Source organism: Anthonomus grandis, chromosome 2 (assembly GCF_022605725.1).
Source record: "Anthonomus grandis grandis chromosome 2, icAntGran1.3, whole genome shotgun sequence".
NCBI lineage: Eukaryota > Metazoa > Arthropoda > Insecta > Coleoptera > Curculionidae > Anthonomus > Anthonomus grandis.
In genome coordinates this window covers 18,102,018-18,124,493 of record NC_065547.1, presented here as the reverse complement: position 1 = coordinate 18,124,493, position 22,476 = coordinate 18,102,018, and the positions used below count along the sequence as shown (strand labels likewise).

At 31.4% G+C, this 22,476-nt stretch overlaps 2 protein-coding genes and 1 long non-coding RNA gene across 5 annotated transcripts in view; 2 read left to right on the top strand and 1 right to left on the bottom strand.

Moving 5' to 3' along the window:
• LOC126750593 (WD repeat-containing protein 18) overlaps positions 1–3,337 on the top strand; it is a 119,210-nt gene extending 115,873 nt beyond the window's left edge. For both annotated transcript variants that reach the window (XM_050460240.1, XM_050460242.1), the window contains one exon: positions 2,640–3,337. In XM_050460240.1, coding sequence (XP_050316197.1) covers positions 2,640–3,319 — 680 coding nt within the window. In that variant the 3' untranslated portion in view covers positions 3,320–3,337. The remainder of the gene's footprint in view (positions 1–2,639) is intronic.
• LOC126750594 (beta-ureidopropionase) overlaps positions 3,327–22,476 on the bottom strand; it is a 155,922-nt gene continuing 136,772 nt past the window's right edge. For both annotated transcript variants that reach the window (XM_050460243.1, XM_050460244.1), the window contains exons 7-10: positions 17,304–17,414; positions 11,677–11,883; positions 6,234–6,320; positions 3,327–3,587 (exon numbers count right to left, since the gene is read on the bottom strand). In XM_050460243.1, coding sequence (XP_050316200.1) covers positions 3,498–3,587; positions 6,234–6,320; positions 11,677–11,883; positions 17,304–17,414 — 495 coding nt within the window. In that variant the 3' untranslated portion in view covers positions 3,327–3,497. The remainder of the gene's footprint in view (positions 3,588–6,233; positions 6,321–11,676; positions 11,884–17,303; positions 17,415–22,476) is intronic.
• Positions 13,048–20,920, top strand: LOC126750597 (uncharacterized). Its single transcript, XR_007665767.1, has 3 exons — positions 13,048–14,143; positions 19,975–20,081; positions 20,144–20,920. It is a non-coding gene; the product is annotated as an uncharacterized LOC126750597 (long non-coding RNA).

Below are 22,476 nucleotides of genomic sequence, written 5' to 3'. Positions count from 1 at the left end.
TTCTGTGTCGGCTGTGTAGGCTGAAAATGTTCATCCGGTTTCGTGTCGTCGTGCGAATTATAACAATCGGGTACTTGAGAGTTGCATTGATAAGAGTTTGTTGCCTTTGCAGAGTATGCATCCCGCTATAGTAAGGATATACGTTACTTACATAATCTTGATAGTCGTCATAGTAAGTATTGTGTTCGTATGGATTTTCTGTGAAATTTAAATAATCGTTTATTTTGCTTTGATAATTATTATGTTCAGTAAATTCTTGGTAATTTAGTCTATGGGGCCTTGTGAATAATAGCTGTGTCAGAACTTGTGTCCATTGGCGTGGGCCTATCTAAATTACTGCGAACGCTGCCACTTCGAATAGAAGAAGTTTGATCAGGGTTAGGTCTATTATTATTATTAGGGTTCATTGGAAATCTTAAGCTTGGGTTTGGAACAAATGATTTTTGTCCAACAAGTTGGGGTGGAAAATTTTGTGGTTGGGGAGGTCTTGGGGTGAAAATGTTGTTTGTGAACTCTGTTGAGGAGTTGATACAAAAACATATTAGGTGGGGGTGTATGGCGGTAACTGTTATTCGATGGGGAAAATTGAGTATTTATTGGTAGCTGCAAAAATGGATTATTAAAACCTGGGGCTGGTCGATAAGGCGGGTCTTTTTGCTGAGTGTTATTTGTCTGTGTTGTATTTTGTGGTTGGTTTGTTTAGTAGGTGGTAGATTAGAAACGGTGTTCATATGTTGATTTCTGCTAAAAGTTATAAAATTTTCTTCTTCTGCAGCAAACGATAACGCTTGCTCTAAATTGATTGGATTTGTAACTCATGCGGTATATTAACTGCATGTGGTATTTAAGTCTCCCTAAAAATGTTTTTAGCACAAAATCATCATAATGAGCTGTTTTAATATTTCTTTCGTTTTCACATGATGGTATGAATCTTTGTAGAAGTTTGGAATTTCCATCAAAATGAGGGATGTTATCCGCTTGATTTCTTAAAAGGTTGATATAAGTCATTAATCTTGAACCTGATACTACTAAGTTTTCAGAGGGTTTCTCTGTTAATGGAGGTAAATTAAATGTTGTATTCGTATTAGCGGTTTCAGATAAAATATTATATAAATATTGATAATAAATTATGAACTGTTAAACTAGATGAAGAATGAGGTTCTGAATTCGATACGGTTTATCTTTCTACGTTCCTGGGTTTCCCAATAAATTTGGTCGAAGTTTGGCTTCCTCCTGGGTGTTGCCTCTCGTAGATTCGTATTTAAAAATGCGGTTCACTAGTCGATAAACCGTTGAAATGGACCGATTCCGCGATGTTTGTCGGATATCGTTCAACTAAACTCAGGACGACTGCGCCGGTTATGATACGGAACCTCGAGAAAAGCTTTTTAAAAATTTTATTCAAGAACGTTACAAACAAATCTTATGTTAACTTAACTAAAGCTAAAATCTAAATCTTTCTTTTTACAATAAGGCTTTTACTCTTATTTATAATCTATAAAGAAATATATATATAGAAAACAATAAGGCATTAAATTATACATAATAAGCAAAAATTACGTATAGTCAGGGTCCATAAGCATTTAGCGTTTTGACAAATAAAGCAATTGATTATAAATTCCAGAAGGCTAGCAATGCTTAAGGTTTTTATACATAGCATCTAAAAACAATTACTTCTTCTTAAAGCGGTGGATTTTTAAGCTTTTGCTTTTGCTAATACGCAATTGATTTTAGTAATTGCTTAATTTTTATTCATAAAGCTCACTGTTTAGTTTATTGAATATGTTTCAGGAACTCATATCTATGAAAATCAAAAGTAAGTTATTTTAAAAATTATAATAGATAAATATTTGTAAGTAGGAGTCTATTTTTGAAGTGGAGTTGCTACAATATAGCGAAGAGCGGGAAGACTTTTCTCCACAGATGAAAATGCCAATCTTTTGTCAAGAGTAATGCATTTCGGTTTGTTCCCACATTATCAGCAGAGTCTCACGTAGCTGCGATGTTTACATGTAAACAACAAATTGCATTACTTATTATTACTTTTCACAGAAGATTGGCTTTGTCATTTGTGGAGAAACGTCTTCCCGTCCTTTCTAATAGACCATAGATCAATATTTATAATATTAAAAATCAACTTAAATTATTGAGTAGTAGTATTATAAAACTAATGTTTAAAATATAAATATAAACGTTACTAGTATATACCAGGAATAGATTGATTATATTCTGTTTATGCTGTCCTATTTTGCCATTTTACAAGTCAATATTAGTTACTACAATTTTGAAGCCACTCGCTAGTAGCTACAAGACATATCTTGACATTGATTTCTCAATTGACACAATTCTTGTTATAGCGTTTGAATAACCGAATACGAATCATGTAAGTGTTGAGATATAATCGCTTGTTTTCTGCCTGTTTCGGTTTCTACTATAACCTATCTATAAATGTACGTATGTAAATTAAATGGTGTAAATCGAAAGAATATTTAATACAAAATAAATCGTTTCTTTTTTTTATAAATTGTTATTGCATAATTAAATCTGAATACGGCTTAAATTTTTTGAAGCAAACCCAACTCGTCAACAATAGTCTAAGTATATTACAAATTAAGTAAAAAATGCTCTTTTTATTTTAGGCTCATTTGGTAAAAACTCCAGGATAGCAACCTGCTCAACTGATAATACTACTAAAATCTATACTCTTTCGACTGGAGATCTTCTCATCACTATTGTATTTGATGAAACTATTACTACTCTTCTTTTTGACCTTTCTTATTGGAAACTTTTTGTTGGCACAGGAACAGGCCTAGTTAAGCAGTTAGATTTAAGAAAATATCAAAGAACGTTAAACTATCATGTTGAAGAAGAAACTTGTAATCATTTTAAAGGACATACAGGCAAAATTGTACAAATTGCGTTAAATTTTAGTGGCAGTATACTCGCTTCGGGTGCTGACGATATGTTTGTCTATACGTGGGATGTCTTAAGTCGCCAAATTCTGCATAAATTTGATCACAAGGCGCCGTTAACTAATATTTATTTTGTACCGAACTTTTCTCATTTTACTGATCAGAATTTGAAGCCAAATCTAAAGTTAGGTTTCTTAGAACGAAGTATTGTGTCTGAGCTAAATGATTTCTTGGTATCATTACTTCAAAAAGATAATATCGATATACTTGATGATGATACCTGTTCTGAAAAGGATACGTCTAACTTAAAACAAGAAAATGAACGATTAAGGATTGCAAATGCTCAATTGTATAAAACTGCATTAGAGATTAGTAAAAAGTATGGAGTTTTAAGTGAGGTGAAATAAAATACGGTTTGATTTAAATATTTCTTTTATTTCAGTTTTTATGAGTTATGCGTTGAAACTATTAAATAGAAATATAAACACGCCAACAAAATGTAATCATAGATAATAATGCATGCCTGGAACATTATTAATAATTTGATTTTTTTTTGTGTTATCCTACTTTTATTTTAATTATATTTTATATGTGTTTTCTAACGATCTGAGGTTTAAAATCATGGTCAATCGTCTTTCGTAGTAGCTCAGCATACATTTCCAACCTTTGAGTCATCTAGAATAAAAGACGTGTTAACTAATTCAAAACGTTAAATAAAAATAAAAAAAAAGTAAAATAAAACTTTGAAGAAAGATCTAAACTTGTTTATTTTATTTTAAAATAGATCTAACTTAAAGTGGAAGCAATCGTAAATGTTGTGAGACGGATATTATTTATATATGGTAAGTTATTATTATATAATTAACAAAATTTTACATATACCAGTGTAGTCGCTGCAGATAATAGATCTAGGTAAGGTCATAGTAATATAAAAAGTGTAAAATTATATAATTAATTTAATAATTGTAAAGTAAGGTTTAGGTTTATCGAGATTCTTCGTAAGGAGGGGAAGCAAAAGAAGTTAAGGTGGTAAATGTCGATATCTGTTTCTGCCTTTGAAGGCATTCAAATAATACGTGACGCACTTTTTGGAGATTTTTTGACCCTCCTTTTCTCGTGCGTTGCGGAGCGCATAAAATTTTTTTAGTATTCCCGCTTTCCATTGTTCCTTGAAGTGATTTTCGTTTAATACTACCTTATTTATGTCTGATATTGATAGTAATCACAATAACTTTGCCAACAAAATGATATTACAATCACAGTCGAATGCAGTGCGCCATTTTCGTGCTTATGAGAAAAAGATATAGATTGACAAAATTTATAAACCTACATATAATAATAAGAAAGTTAAATTGTACAAGTAAAATTAATAGGTTCTGACGCCTCAGACACCTGATTAGGTGTAATTTTTGTGCATTATCAATGACAAAAAAAATTATCAAGACAGGCATGCTCTCCTCAAGCCGAGTTACGCTTACTGAGCAACAGTTATCATATCAGCAGCTTTTGACAGATCAAAATATGCGCCTGCAACTTTATGGTTGGTATTGATTTGTTTAATAAAGCCATACTGATGTTCAGACAAGACCTGATGTGTCTTTAGAAAATCAAAAATTTTAATATAGAGCTCTCAAAGATTTTTCATAAAGAAGATAACGGGGATATAGCTCTGTAGTTTTCTGAATTATTTACATTACCCTTGTAGATAGGGAGAATTTTTGCTTTTTAAGCCTGTTTGGAAAGACACCTGTAGAAAAGATTTTATTTATAATATTGTTTAAGGGTCGACAAATAAACTCACCTACAGATTTAAGTGGATTCACAATTAATAGGATTCATAGGAACCACGTGCATACTTATTTGGCAGGTTCATCAAAAGCCGAAAAATTTCATGGTGTCTACTGGGTGTAAAATTAATTTTTTTAATGGAATTGTCATATTATTTTGGGGTTTTTTGTAGTTAATGTTACTAAAAAGTTTTTTTTTAAATTTTACTTTGGTTTAAAGCTCTTTTATAATAAAATGGGTATTTCTTATAGGCTTTTCTTTCTTCTTTGCATTGTAAACAGACTTATTGAGTGTTGGTATACTTGCACCAAACGTAAAGATCCTTAAGTAAAATAAATATTTTTAATATCCCTATTTACCCAGTTTTCCAGTGTATCCTTAAGCCTACAAGTCCGACTGGGAAAAGCTGTATCAAGCTGGTGAAAAAATATATTATAATAGCAATCATACTTGGGATCAGTCAGTCAGTAGTGTTTGGTAATACAAAAAATGAGATAGTTGTGGTAGCAAAACTTCCACTTCTAATAATTTATTTTTAATACTCTGCCTATTCAGGTGAAATATGGTCAGTTCGTCTTCTGCTACATTTCCCGCAACTTTAGATTGAGAATCTGTGTAAAGAGTGGGTGCAATTTTGTTCTAAAGTTCTGTTTTCGAGTCATTCAATGAGTCGGACGCTTTTTCTAAAAAAATGCGCTCCAGAAAACCCGAAACGCTAAAAACCTACTCGTGCAGGCCTTTAACAGGCAGGTTAAGCGAGAGTGATTTATAATGAATATAATAGTTATAATAGTGGTTTGAGGGCATTTATGGCAAATCATGATACTAATAGTAGTAAATATATTGTAACGTAATTTGAGAACATACTTCTGGAAGACAGTTACACCAGGAATGCACATTTATGTCTGGAACATACTTTTTGTTTAGAACCTCAAAACTTTCACCTTAATCTTAATCACCGTGGACTTCCGTTTAATTATTTTTAAGGTAAACAACAAAACTGATTAAAATGCCATGAAAACACGGTCCCTTAATGATCCCCTAAAGGCCATAATATGAACGAAATTTTCTACATTGTGTCTACCAATAAAGACCAATAATTTTAAGAAACTACTGGCAGTCTCAGTCAATGCAAGCAAGTATACAAATTTTACAAAATTTAAACTATCAGGATTTACAATAAAACAACCTAAATTGGGGTCCTCAAACAAAATGAATTGCTAAAAATGCAAAGTGAAACGGCCCCTATATAGATGAAAATATTAAACTAAACGAACTAAAAGCCATATATACCAACAGCTTTTAACAGATCAAAATCTAAATAAAATTTTCTGACCAACGTAAGTACAAAATAAGAGTAAAATAGTACAAAAACTAAGAGAATAATTAACTTATTTACATTTTCATAACAATAAGGTTTATATAATTTTTACTATTATTTTTTTATAAATGTCCTAAAACCTAAATGCAGCCTATATAATACGATTCCTATCATATTATTACAAAAGTAACTTAATTAAAAAACATCCTTACCTGAAAGCCCCAGTGGTCCTTTACTTGTCTGCACATGTTTAAATCAATTTCAGTTATAAGAAGCCCATTTTTCGTTCGAGATAAACCCTAAAATATAATAAAACTATAATAGTTATAAAAAATAATTATTTATAAAATTGCTATCCTTGCAAAGCGTAGTTTTATCTTGCAATTTTGAGTATTAAATAAAGATTTAATATTTAATTAACAAGCTATACAGTTTTCGTAAAATAATAATCAATAAAGAAGTAACTAAATATTTATACGTAATCATATGTCAGCAAGAAACATTCACTCGTTTTTTTTTTTTTTAATTAACAATCTTTCAAATATAAAAGTCGACAATGCATAAATAATAGGTACATCTCAAATGATTAGAATACAAATATTAATATTAGATATCTAAATCTATTAACGCTATCCACTGGTAGTTTGAGTAAAGTGCCGTGTTCAATATGTCGTGTTGCCTAACCGCTTGTAACATAAACTGTAAGTATTAATTTAAAATAAAGTAGTTGTTGTCATGATCTTATCTGAACCGTGTATCGTTTCATTTCAATCCCAATTATCCGATTATTTAATAACAAACAGGGATATACACTGACTGGCTGTGAAAAGCATACTTAAAACAATAAAAATTTTCAAAAAACACGAACAGTGAAATATTATTCAAGCATGATAAAGAGGGTAAAGTGGTGTATAACCCCTCCCCTCATAGATTCCAGTCCATGGCTTGATGTGGTAGTAAAATAGTACCAATGCAATAGCATCAATTGGTAGTGTCAGTGGGATGGCTTACTTCAGAAATAGTCCTATGGGAAGAGACAGATTTTCGATAAATTTTTTTATAGACTAGGTAGCTTATAGCAACTATTAGACTGCCATACATCAGAATATGGACCACAGCTACTAATTTCATCCATCACAATCGCTTTAGCTGCTGGTGAATGATGTAGGTATATGTTTACCAAGTTCATTTAGTTTGATTTTTAAACACTATGATATATCAAGTCTTGAAATTTTTTCCCAGGACTTCCTAAAATTAACCTTTAATATCGTTCTAATTGCTCTCTTTTGGCTAATATACGTGTATTTAAAGCAGTTTTAAAATTTAAGATTTTTTTTTCTATACATGCAGTTTTAAAATTTAAGATTTTTAGAACTTAGAATTACTTTTCACCTATTCTTCATGACCTATTTACTTATTTTTTTTTTACTTCTCTAAGTTAACTCCATTAACACATACGAGGAACGGTTCCGGAGATATGACCGCGCAACAGTCTTACTGGGTCATCAGGTACAGGAATTTATGTTTCTCCGTAGTCTAGAGATTTTTAATTTTTTTTTAAATAAATTAAGCTGACAAAACAATCAATAAGGTTTTCCTTTAAGAATCTTCTTAAAGCGAAAATGTCCGAGATCTTCAATTCGCAGGTGAAAATGAGCCATTAACCTAAATCGGCCGAAATGGCTTCCCCGCCAGTTGATTTTCTGTATGTATCTGTCAACCCTGGAATCTTATAACAAACATAGACAATCCATAGCATCTACTAACTAAGATCATTGATATTTCAGCCGCAATAAAACTTAAGAAGTAAGTTTTTAGGTTTGACAGTTAATTTTATTAAAATTAAAACTAATGACACCTTATCTAGAATAAAAATAAAGCGAATTCAGTTTTGCACACACAAGGCAAACCAAATAACTTGGGCATCTGCAAAACCCTACAATGGACCATCAAGGTACTAACACTATCAAATTAGTCCAGATTATGTTTTAATATGAATTTTTCTCTCAAGAATTAGTTAACGTTATAAAACAAAAGATGCTATCTATTTATATGTATATTTTAGACTCTTGCTTATTTAAATATATTTACAATAAAACTTATAAAATTATGATTTTTTCTACGGATATTACTTTTCCTTATAAGCCTAAACCATGCTTGTTTTATATTTTTAATTTGTGGTTTTGGCATCTTTATCAAATTATACTAAAATATTTCGACATATTAAAAATGTATGCTAAAAAAACCGTAAAACTCTAAAAACTGTAATAAAAACTTAGTTATCACTATGTAAGTAAAGTGATAAAAAAGTAATCATGTTGTATATGCTTAGGTTAGTTAAAAGTTATGGTGTTGTATAAACTAATTCTAAAGTCGTGAATGGTAAATTATAGATGAAGTTCAAAAATTGCCAAGCACCACGCAATGATATAAAATTGTTAGTAAAACCCTAAAACGATTTGTTTAAATGTTTTAAAATTTAGTAATGAATCTTACATCAGAGAAAATGTACTGCAGTTTTTTCATGATAAAACGCGATATATCACAAAAAAAATTGCTGAACGGTAGGGTCCTACAATTTTAATATTGTCTATATTATTGTGTCTTTAATGCTATACTATAGATTAAGGAGAATAAGAAGAAGAAATAAATGTGCAAAATTGCCAGTAGAACACAAGGAGTTTAAGGAAAATCTGATGAGAAAATACAGGTATAGAAGGAAATCCATATTAATTTATATTATTTTTTTTATAAGAATAAACCAGCTGCCATCATGTCCTGAAGAGAGCTTGGTATATGGTATATAGATACAGGATCAAGTCATATCATCGTGAGACCGAACATCGTAGCTCACTGTAGGATTTCACCACTACCAAATATAATTCTGGCGTTAGCGAAGTTTAAAAGGATGTTGGTTCTTGGACTACATAGAGCTAAGATTACCATTCACTTAAGAACATTCGAAGAGCTAGTGACAGAAATCTTGGATGATTTCATATTTGGATTAAATGTTATGAATGCCCAGCAGTTTAAAATGGATGTATATAACCGGATATGGAAGAGAACTGAAGGATTTATACACCGCCTACATGAGGATAAAAGATATACCAGAGTCCTTAAGTCATCTAAGGATATTATTATACCAGCAAATTTAGAGGTTGACATATTTCGATTCACCCTATGGAAAGCTGTAAACTAAAGGAATTTTTTCAGCATAGAGGTTATCTACGCAGAAGAAATCCACTGTTTTGATTCAAACTTAAAAGGATATGATAAATAAATACCTGAAACAAGGAGAGATGTATATAACCGGATATGGAAGAGAACTGAAGGATTTATACACCGCCTACATGAGGATAAAAGATATACCAGAGTCCTTAAGTCATCTAAGGATATTATTATACCAGCAAATTTAGAGGTTGACATATTTCGATTCACCCTATGGAAAGCTGTAAACTAAAGGAATTTTTTCAGCATAGAGGTTATCTACGCAGAAGAAATCCACTGTTTTGATTCAAACTTAAAAGGATATGATAAATAAATACCTGAAACAAGGAGAGAACATTTTCATTGAACATTGACATGCTCTGAAGTAGTGGCAGTCATGAAAAACGCTGATAAAATTCGTCATTCAATTAAAACATTCCCTATATGTTTACAAAACCTGTTTGAAATATCTTTTGCAATGGACCAGTATAGTAAATTGCGACGTATTTCGGAAGAAGATGAAGTTGTGTTTCCCTTGCATGATATTAACCTGGGAAGTACTGGTTTGATGCAGCACCGAATTAACACTGGATATAATTCTGCAATAAAACAAGTACCTCGAAGGATTCCGATAGCTAAAGGACTAAAGGAGATGAAGGTTCCTCAGTCTTTGAATAATTAAGCGACACAATGACGGATAGAACCCTCTCGCAGGGACATCCTCCAGTTGGACATCTCCAGTTGTACTAGTAAAGAAAAAGAACGCATCTACCAGAGTTTGTGTGGACTATCGGCGACTAAATGACATTACCAATATATATATACCAAGAATTTACGACTTTCGAAATTTGTCAGGTTCACAATGATTTGAAAGCTCGTTTTGAAGAGTGGATACCTGGTAAAACCTAGAAATATGAAATTTGGAGACAACATTCCTATAAATATATAGGTGTCCACTAAGAAGGGATTTTTTGGAAATTCCATCGGGAAGGGTTTAAAACAACCCCTTATGAATCATAGCTTCAAGGCTATGTACTTTTTTAAATAACGGTAAAACGTCATTTTTATTTAATTTTTTTACCTAATTTCCATTTTTTTGTCTTTTTTAAAAGGGTTAAAACCACCCTTTAAGATTTTAACATCTTTTTTTATCATTCATTGCTTTTCGGAAAAAAATTCCAAAACACTTCAATTTAATTTAATCTTAATGAAAACAACAGATTCTCGAATATTCCGCCACCCTGAAGGGGTGAAATGGGGTTAAAACTTCTACGAAAATTCTTTTATTTTAAACTTAAAGCGTTGAAAATTAATATTTTTACATATTACAAGAAGGCAAAACAAAAAATGTTGTTTATAAAAAACTACTTCAGTAGAACTTTTTTCTACGACTATTACGAAATAGGTACATTTCGATATAGTTTTTGGTAAAGAAATGGCTTGATTTCGCAACAATACACTTGTTATAGAATATACTATTATTTTATTTTCAAAATCCACGCGAACAACGCCGCGGGCATTTAGCTAGTTATTTATAAACTAAAAGCTTAGTGGTGTCAATGGAGTTTGTTGATTATACAAGATTTATCGTTACAAAGAGTGTGGGAGAGCCTAGATGGAAAATAAAAGACATATCTGACAGTCTTTCCTCGAAAACGGATTCGAAAAATAGATTTCTTGAGTTAATAAGACTTTGGCAAAAGTGAGAGAAAGGTTTAACTGGCGGAACAGCCATGAAGACGCTGATGTCAGTGTAATGTTCGTCAAACAACGGTCCAAAAACCCGAACCAGAGAAAAAATTATGCAGTATCTTGTCGGCGCAACCTTTCAACGAATTGCCATGCACGTAGAAGAACCTGTTCCTACTAGCATTTCTGGAAATCGATGTGCTCTTTTGTAAATGGCCGATTTGCTATCCCCAAAGAGATACATTCATACCAAGAAAAGAACTTTGGGTCACAAGTATTCCAATAAGTATGCCAGTTGCTGGGAATCAGTAAGTCCCGCAGAACCCTCCTAAACCCTCAGTCAGATGGAATCGTTGGAATATTTAATCGCATATTAGAAACCTATTTGAGAATTGTGGTAAGCAAACCAACGTATGTATAACCATTTCTATTGCCATATCGTTCTTCTATGCACGTCATTGGACCCCAAACTATAAGACTGAAACTATTGAGAAGTACATTTGCAAGAACGTTTGCAAATGATCTACGAACAAACACAGGATAAACTTCACCTAGAAAGTAACAAAAAGAAATAATTTAAGCAGTTTTTTTACCTTGGAAACAGTTAGGCGACAGTCAATGCGACTCATCTTAATGTTTTTGACGTTGTCAATAAAATGTGTGTTCGTGACGCAACAAAGTATTAAGAGTAAGTATTTCAGAAAGGAGTGTTTTCCTGAATTACGTTACAATACTTATAGTGCATAAGCACATACTTACTGGAGTTCTAGAACCATTAGGGGCTGCCACGTAACTAGATCCATAAAAATAACCAAACTCTTTATGAGCAGGTTTACCATTCCCAGATGTAAATTCGTGTTCAAAAACCTCAGTACCTACTCTGTTAATTGCGCATGTGAAGTAGGTATTTGCTATTGCTGCATTTCTTGCTTCAATTCCCCAAAGTGGCTCGCTCAAGCCGCCTACCTAAATCAAAAAGAATAATATAAAAAAGGGAACATAAGACTTTAAATATGCTTAAACACGTGGAAAACATTTTTAAATGGCAAAGACCCTTCTTAATAATCAATTCGAAAGTTTTTTATTTGTATATTTACTGATTGGCATCTTATGTGCTTTGGCAGCGTATTATGCACTTATGTAGTTCTTATACAGGGTGTCCATTTGAAAACGAAACAGAGCCTATTTTGGGTCCCTCAGAACATTCTCGAAAAAATCCTCGGACCCGTCAATTTTTGATTCAAGGGGGAACCATTTTTTTGCTAGTTTCGCCCGATGAAAAAAAATGCTTGTAAATTTAGCAGTTTAATAAATACAAAAAATTTTGTTCTCCTACATTGTGAGTTGTACTTTCTGTTGTTTTTTTTTAATACCCGTAGGTATCTATGCCAATTCTGCAAGGGAACTCTTGGTTATTGTTGAGACTGTTATTATAGCAACATTTTGAAGTTTAATAGTGGTTGTCAATTACTGCTGTCAGATCATAGTGTGTCAAACAAATAGCTCTTTAAAGTTAGTTAGTTACAACATTGAGTGTGATAATGGTTTATTCACTTGCTGAAAGAGTTGAAATAATTTCTTGCGAACAGTGAAAATGCTAATGCCCAACACTAATTTAAATTTATTTACCAACGGTTCAAGTTAGAAAAAGCTCTCATTTTAATACTTTTATGTAACAATAACTTACAATTTTTACAACTAAGCAACCTGTTATTTTATTTTATAATTTTTGTATCTTTATGAAGCCCTTTGTATTATTGTAAAGAAAGTATTTTAACCTGTACACTTTTTTTGTAAGTCATAGCCCTAATGATGGCCTATAGATATTATTAGTATACTTGTTAATAGTGGTTTATTTTAGTTTCAGTTTCCCAAAAATCAATTACAGCGTACAACTAACAATGTCTATTCCATCTAACATTCTTGATGTAAATCTAAGTGAATCCGTTTGATATAAAATGTATTCGCTTAGATACTCTTAGATTTGATGGGCCTTTTGTTTTCGTTTTTAATTCCATCATGTCCAACCAATGTTCCAATCCAACTTACCCTCAGTTACTTAGTTTTATTTCGATAATGTATGTTTTAAATTATTACCACATTTTAAGTTTTAATTGGATGGGAAATGTTATATCTTAATATATACTATACAAATAACTTAATAATTTAAGTTACTTGTATAGCTCAGGTAGCGTTATCTGGACGAAATGTTAATGTTGGACGAAATATGTGAAATTAGCTTAAACCATCTTACACGAGTTGTAACAAAAGTTTCGGTCACAAGTATGTAATCAAAAATTAAATTCCGAGTGATATATACCTTGACTTGGAGGTTTATATATAATATTGAACTTCTTCATGGAATTTTAAGAGAATTGCTAGATCATTTCACAAGAATTTTAATAATTTTCTATAACCCTAGCTAGTGTTCTTCAAACGATGCCTCAAAGCAAAATTCCTATCGTTGATTAAAAATTCATGTTGGCATTCTTGGTGATTGGTCTATGGATTGAATCGTGCCTTTATACGTAAATAAAATTTTATTCAAAAAATAGATTATTTAAATGGCACTCTAAAAAAGTTACTGCAATCTCGAGGAAGAAGATTCTGGACTAGAGTAAAGTGATGCAGTTTCTCCAGTAGCTGCACTAAAAAGCGGGCTAAGCAGGTTTTCATAATCCATAAGTGATTCAATTGCCTTTGTTCTTTCCGCATTTATGTTTTTTGGAGGAAATAAGTCATACTGAGCATTAGAATAATAATTGAGACCGGTCATTTTTAAACAAAGATTTTAATGTAAAGAGAAAACCAATAACATTTTGTTAAGACACAAGTTAAGCTCTATTAAAGATTATTATAACGTCACGTAACAAAAATTTATGTTTAATTAATTTTGGGATACCCTGTTCACAATACCAGTTAATAAAAAAATTGTATTCGAATAAAATACGTCAGTAATCAATAAATATTGTATTATCAAGATGGATAGAGAGGTTACAGGAATTTGACTTTAACACTGAATATCGAGGACGGCAAATTTATGAAAATGCGGATACTCTATCCAGAGGACTGCAAGCATGGTCAACGAGCAGAGGAGAGAGATGCTAAGTTATTAAGAACCACCATCGTCGATAATACTTGGCTAATGGGGATGGAACAGAGGAAACCAAAGATGAAGCACGATCGCTAGATGTAATGCTATTAGGAATAAGTTGGCAATATGCAGGTGAGTTACAAAAATATAAATGTGTGTGATGTTTTTTTCCATATTTGTGATAGTCTTAAGAGCTTTAAAACCTTTTTGTTGAATGAGTAAATCTTTGCAATTAATTTAGGCTTCTTGAGATTTAATAACCTGAAAACGATCGAAAGAAGTAAGTCTTAGAAAATTTTTGGCATTTTTAAATTAACTGGTCACCTGAACATATCACACCTTTGTTGACCTTATTTAAACTATTAACAGTCTGTACAAGTAAGGTGTAACAGGCGTTTGCTGACGCACAGGTTCTATTTATTGTAAAATATTAAAATTATCGACAGGGGTACATCGCATCGCTTTGAAAGAAACTCGAATAGGATTTTAAAACTGAGCACTTCGGATGAATTATATTGTAGCTTAAAACGCGTTGCTATTTGCATGTCAAACTTCTCTAAAAGTAAATAAACCAAAATTCAATACCACTAATTTGTGGCAATTCCAAGATTTCTCGTGGATTTTCGGAAATCATCTAAAAACCATTGTTGATAGCCAAGATAGCGAACCAATAAAACGTTACAATGATGCGAATATTCCAACTTTTAAATAACGTGTGGCAAGCAAGTGGATAATTTACTGATGTCAGGGGTACAATTTCTACTAATTGCAATCCAGGGCTCTTTAAAGGAGATAATAAATAATTTAATTTTTTAAGGTCTGATAATTTCGAGTAAATCATGTTATATACAATAATAATCAATGATCAACGTAAGATCTAAACTTAAGAATATTGCGATCAAAAATTCTTAATTCAATATAGGTAAAGAAATTTTTTTGAATATCGTATCAGTATCCTCAAAAACTACATGTTTGATAGGTAATCTGAAAGACCATTTTCTTTCTATTGATGGCTCTTCAAATATCTACACCTACTACAGCTAAATTCTTCCTGCCATTGAAATTCTCCACATGTATATTTGGAATTGCTACACTTAGCAGAGCAAAACGACTGTTCGGTTCATAATGCGGTTAGAAGATTGATGCGGTAAGAATTTTTTAACTTCTTTTCCTAACTCCTAAGTAGAACCGGTGTAGCTTTAAAAATAGCAACAAATAACATATATTTATTTCGGTTTTTTTATTTTGTATTTTTACCTAAAAATTTAATAATTAATATGAAAGATAAAAATTAGTATTATATACAGAGTGTTCATTTAATATCGCGGTGCTTGATTGCGGCTAAAGCTTGAAATGGAAAAAACCTTAAATAGGGGGAATATTAATTATGTTAGAGAGGCTACTTTTTCAAATTAGTTTGGTTGATACAGGGTATCCTAAAAAAGCGTAATACATAATTAATTTTTATAAAAACCTTTATCTCTAACCGTTTTCTCAAAGTTTATTCTTAAAGGAAAAATTGCATATTTTTTCATTTCATTTTAGGCATTACTACACTTCTTACACACTTAATAGATTTTTTATGGAATCAGAGTGACAAGCACTTTGTCACTTTGATTCATGTCATTTGATTTGATGTCACACAGAGTGCTTGTCACTCTGTTCAATCCTATTTCAAACAATTCTATGCTAATTATAATATTTACTTATCATTTATGTTAAGTAAATTAGCCATAATGTTTAGGTAAATTTGTTTAAGTAAACACATGGCAATATGTCGGTTGTAGAAACACCGCAAATTAGTGAAGACAAATAAGTAAGAACTTAGAAATATCGAAATCGTCCGTGGGAAAATGTGTAAAAAAACAAATATCATCCCTACCATGCTCAGTTACATCAAGAACTCCCCGAAAATGATTTTGAAAAACGAATAACTTTTTGTCAATGGGCACAAAATCAAGCAGCAGACAACGAGAATTTTTTAAAATTTGTGGTCTTCGCTAATGAATGATTTTGTAATGTGATAGTACATGATTTTGTTATTGGTTCATATTTTTTTGAAGATTGTGTAATAGGAGAAGTTTTTCTAAAGAGAGGACTTTCCACGCTTGACCCAAGATCTTCCCGACTTTGTAAGGCATCAAATGTGGCTACAGTTGAACGGTGCACCAGCTCACTTCAGTGCAAATGTCAGGGAACATACACCAATTTGGTAATATATGGATTGGAAAGCTATGTTAGTTGTTAAAATTAAGTTTTGTATACATACTTATTAAACTTTGTACTGGATAGGTCCCACTGGATGGCATCCTAGGACACCGGAATTAATGTCTCTGGATTTCTTCTTGTGGAAAAGTGTTAAATCCGAAGTTGATCGTATTGCACCCACAATATATACTTTACGCTTCCAGTATGCTCTAAACATTCTTTTCTCTTAACAAATTTTAAGAAAACGGTTAGAGATAAATGCAAACTTATTGGTATTAAGTTGAAGATAAAAGAATGCTCTATCAAAACGCGTTACTACGTACAGGGTGTTCTATTTAAAAAATCAGCGCAAAATTGAATTGAAAATATCATTATTTGAGTAACGATTTTGAGCACCCTGTATAAATTAATTTTGGAATTTTGAAAGGTAAAATGAACTTAGCCAAGGACCCTACAAAGATTTTTGAAAATAATGTCATTAAAACATTATTAAATCTTCTTTAAATGGTTAATAATAAGGCAACGTAGTATTTTAGGGAAAAACTATTTTAGGGTTAAAGAGAGTAAAATGAGACTCTCATTTCGGAAAAAATAATATAGGTAGTTTTATAAAAAAAAATCAAATTATGTGCCACGCTTTTTTGGGACAACCTGTATCAGCCAAACTAATTTTAAAAAGTAACCTCTTTAACATAATTAACATTTCTTCTATTAAAGTTTATTTCCGTTTCAATATTTAGCCGCAATCGAGCACCGCGGTATTAAATGGACACCCTGTATATTCGTAATTACTAGGATCAGAAACATTTAAACATATATATGTATATAGAGCGTTCTGTTGAAAAAAGTTTTCAATCTCTAATAAGAAAAATAATAAGCGTAATAATAGCGTGATGTACTGTAGAGAACGTAATAAATTGGTGGCTGCCTCCCAGACTGTAATAAGTTTTATTAATAAGCGTTGGCATATGACGAATGAAATATTTTTTTAAATAGTTGAATACAAATCATGTTAAAAAGGTTTCAGGAAGCTTAAACTAATTTCATTAACTCAATACATTTTAAAATATAAAACTATACTTACTGTTGCTGATGGATTAAAAACTATTTCCGCTCCATTTAACGCAAATGCTAACCAGTTTAAGGGATGATGTCTTCCATAACAAATGTTGACTGCTATCTTTCCATATTCCGTCTGAAAAAAAAGAATACGGAATATAAAATTTTAAAAGTTTGTTTCACGAATTATCTAATAAAATTATCACATTTGATTTTTTTTAACGATATTCCTTATTATCTTCTTTTTTAAATTATTTTATACATTTACAATAGCAAAAATACTTAAAACAGTACAAATGAACTGGTACCAAGAATATATAATATTCACAGTATGTAACCTTGACTAAATTAAAACGTAATTCAGTAAATATAAAGGAAAAGAAAATGAAGTACATCTTTACCCTCACAATTTTAATGAATGCCATTTATAGATTTATAAATACACAAACAACAAAAATATATTATATACCAGTAGCGGCTCGTGAGTTTGGTTTTAGAGGGGCGCAAGAATTTTGATATACAACATAAATGTTGAAATTTAAAATGTACCTATTATACCCATTTTTTTCTATTTTAGGCTAAGAATATAGTTAATTTTAATATTATTTTATAATTTTATAAAGCACACATTTTTTTAATGTACATTTTTAGGTACTACTAGTACTACTATATTTACGCTTAAAAGTCTGCTTTTACACCCTTTTTAAGTTTGATTTATATTTAATAACGGCGTAGGACGTCCGTTATTCTTAATTTCCACTTTTGCTTCTAAAGTTAAGTTGCCAAAAACAAGTTTTTTCATGTCACATTACGATTCAAAAGAAAAGTCCGCGTTTGTCGCCAAATAAAAAACGGCGCAATAAATCTATGCATAACAAAGCGAATGCGAAAATCCGATCACGGGCTCAATCCCTTTGAGTCTCCACGCTGTTGGAGACTACCCCCGTTGATTGAATATTTGAGAAGATGCCGCAACCTTATGGACGAAAATGTACCCGACAATAGGATGGCGACACGGTCGCGTCGGTCGAAGTGAACCCGAGAATTTTGCCAAACGCGTATGCCGACAGTCACTGTCTCCCTGCTTTGCATCATCGGCCCTAAAAACTCGCGCTTTAAGCTGATATCTATTAATGTTTTCGACAGGTCTACTTCGAAAGATTATTTAATTTTTTTGTGGACATTTTGGGTGATAAACATTAATTTATTTTCGTTTTAAGTTTCGTAGTTAAAACCTGCTTCGCTTGCATAATACACACAGTTAATTGTTGTAGGACTTCATAATAAAAAAACAAAAACAATAATGTAAGTTACTTTAAATCTCAGGTTCTAAATCAAATACCGTTTGAGTGGATTCAAAGCCACTCAAACGGTTGATGGGGATTGTTTGAAGATTTATATTTACCTAATAACATACCAAACAAAACTACTAAGAGGAAATGTACGGAAATAAGGTATCTTGAAAAGGTTTATATATAATTCATTTTTTTGCTCGCTAAATAGAGAGGTTCATTTTCTATAAAATTTTCCCCAAATATGTTGCTATAAATATTAAATTAAATTTAACCAATTAATACAAGCTATTTTGTTTCAATTTTTCTTTTAGATACTTTACAGAGCAGTGCCGTTCGTTTAATTAGTTAAAAAAAAAGGATTTTTGAAAATCGGAATATCATTTAGGTATTATTTTTTAGGTAGCTTATTTCTGATCTAATTTGATTTAAAAAAATATATAAAAAATATAGGTTTACAAAAGCAAATTTAAAACCATCTAATTGAGATCAGTACCTCAGACGTAGTTTTATAAAAAATTAATTATACTTATTCCAGTCAATTAAGGTAGTTAAAGATTTTTAAGAATTCAGATATAATTTTTTTTGTGTAAATTTGGTCTTAATTATTTTAGCTCAACTGAATCGATATTTTATCGGTCGATATTTTATGTTGAACGTAAAGTCCTGAACTTCTAACCACTATCTTGCAACTCGTGGAATTAAATCCTTCTAAGATAGTGTAGTTCTTAGTGAATGCAATCAGTGTCTAAACCTAGCCAATCCTAAAAAGTGTTTGAAGGAATAATTATATCGTCAATGTATGGAAAAGCTACTGTGTATTTTAGGTTGCCTAATAAATTACTCATCAACCTTTGAAATACTGCTGGAGAATTTGTAAGGCCAAATGCTAAGGCCTCCTCTATATCACCTTTTTTATAAGTTTTTTTAATCATGGGCTTATATCTGTAACCGGTTTTGAGAAAAAATAACTTGTGATTTTTGATTAATGAAAACTTGGTGAAATAAATGCTCACGTATAATAAAACTCTTTATTATAGTGCAAAATACTTCAAACTTTATAGCGGAAAAGAAAATATAGCACTTGACTCAAGTTGTGGCGATCAGTGTGAAAACCCTGATTTGTCACCAGGCAATAACATAACTCGGATTTATGGTTCTTAGAACGCCGAAAGCCCCTTACTGCATCTAATTTTAAAGTAATTTGCACAACGTTCAGCACTCGGAGTAATGGACATGCCAAGTTTGTCAAGCAACTACTCTATCCGAAAATATTGTATTCAAATACCGCTAATTGGGGTAGGCAGAATGGGAAATGCGCAATTGATATATTAGAAAAAATTATCGTTAAAAACGTATAACCCTGTAGTCTGTATATTAATTATAGCTTTCTATATTTGACAGCAGATGCCTTATTATGGAAAAATTGGGAATAAAATGTCCATGTGAACTCTTATGTAGCATACCTAGCAGGAAGCCTAAATTTGTTGTATTTAGGAGTGGTTGGTCTGGTAAGAAAAAAAGAACTTTTTCTTTTGTTTCTCTTTTGTAAAGTTGTTACTTATCTTTTTAGTTAAGCACAAAGTGGATTTAGACAATTCAGTGAGAGATTTAAAGTGGACTGTATTTGTATGATTAAAAGTAAATGGGGAAAGGTCGAAAAACCAGCCTTTAAAGATCCTTACCTTAAGGTGTCTGTATCCAGCTTCAGCAGGCCTGCTTTGGACTTATTGGGTCTTCTAATTCGGATTGAATCACTAAGAGTGGTTGCGGGTTTGATAAGTAAATCACGATCTGTGATGCGGTAAGATTAAGACAACAGTTGCGGAAATAAACGTATAGATCACGACACTGGAATCAATGCGCGATGATAAAATGCTAACAAGGAAATCGTCTTCTCTCTGGTGTCCGTTCAGACAAACCAAAGGAATTTAGAAATTTAAAGGCTATCGTACACGCGCAGATTTGTGGTTGTTAAGACTTAATATAAAAATATTAATTAAATTGGTTATAATAAAAGGAGAAAATTAAATTAAATGAAATGGTAGTTTTAATTTGGAGAGAAAAACAAAGAAATATTATAAAAAGAAAAAATTTAAACTATTTGGACGTTCACAAACTAAATGTGGACGGACCAAGGAGTTTTAAATATTTTGATTTTGAGGCGTTTAACTCTGACTTGATTAACACTGGCTGGGGACAGATTTTTCGATCTTGCTTGTATAAATGAAAAAGCACAGTTTATGACAGACAAAATATTGACGTTATTTAATTTTCACGCACCTATTCAAAAGGTATGTGTGACAAAACCAAAGGCACCATGGTTTACGGATGTATTAAAAATTATGAAAAAGGAGCGAAATAAAATATTATCTAAATATAAGCGAACAAAAAAACTAGAGGATTGGCAAGCCTATAAAGAAAACAGGAACTATTTTACAAATGCTGTTCGAAAAGAGAAAAAGGCCTATTTACAATTTGTCGCGCGAAATAATAGTAAAGATACATGGAAAGCTCTAGATGATCTTAATATTTATGGGAAACAAAAACACAATATAACAATATCAAATCATTTAAGGAATCCCAAAGATATATATAATTTTTTTATAGAATCAGTTGATGCTTGAGCAATAGATATCACTGACGTTTGTATAAATAAATATAAAAAGGTACATCCGACAAGCAGTTTTCAGTTTACACCGTGTTTAGAAATTGATGTATTAAATGCAATATCTACTATTAAATCAAATGCCTGTGAGTCTGATAGTATAACGATCCAAATGATTAAACTTTGCTGCCCGGTTATAGTCCCTTTTCTTACACATCTTTTAAATGAATGCCTTCTGTCTGGCCAATTCCCTGATCTGTGGAAATCATCTGTGGTTCTTCCTTTGCCCAAAAATAATCAACTAGTAATGTTTGCTGATATACGACCTATAAGTTTTTTATGTGTGTGCTCTCAGATTCTGAAAAAACTAATTTACGCCCAAATGACTACTTATCTAAAGCACTACTCTCTGCTTAGTTCTAATCAATCAGGCTTTCGTAAAGGCTATATATAGTACAGGGTGTTCCATTTTGGGTATTTTTGCGGGATATCTCCGTTATTTTTAGAGATAAAGAGTTGCGGTTTTCGCGACACTGTGCTACTTTTCCGTAAACTAGAGATGCCGTTAACAAAATTTTCATAGCCCTTTTAGTTTTTAAGATACAGGGCATTTTGAACATTTTGGGACCCCCATCGTATCTTTGTTATCTATTATTTGTTAATTATTTCGAGATAATAGGGGTGGGAAGTTTTCAAATTGACACCCTGTATATATATATATATATATATACATATACATATATATATACATATATATACATATATATACATATATATATATATATATATATATATATATATATATATATATATATATATATATATATATATATATATATATATATATATATATATATATATATATATATATATATATATATATATATACAGGGTGTCAATTTGAAAACTTCCCACCCCTATTATCTCGAAACGGGTTAGGTTTTTATAAAATCGCTAGGACATGTCGATTTTATTATCGAGGGGGAACAATTTTTATGCAGAAATCACTTCGCCTCTTTCAACCCCCTACCCCCCAGAACCTCCCTCTCAAAAATCTTAAATGGCAATAGGGATTGAGTGATACCTCATTTGAAAGAACTTTTTATTCTCTACATTTTGGCACCTTATTTTTTAAATTTGAGTGCTGCGTTGCCAAGTTAGGGTTATTTAAACATTGTTAAATTACTTATTATTAAACATTATTCCTGTAAGTGTTTTAAATACGTTAAAGCTATCATTTGCATTGAAACATGTTATTTAGGTTAATATTATTTTTACTAAACATTTGCATAGCCGTT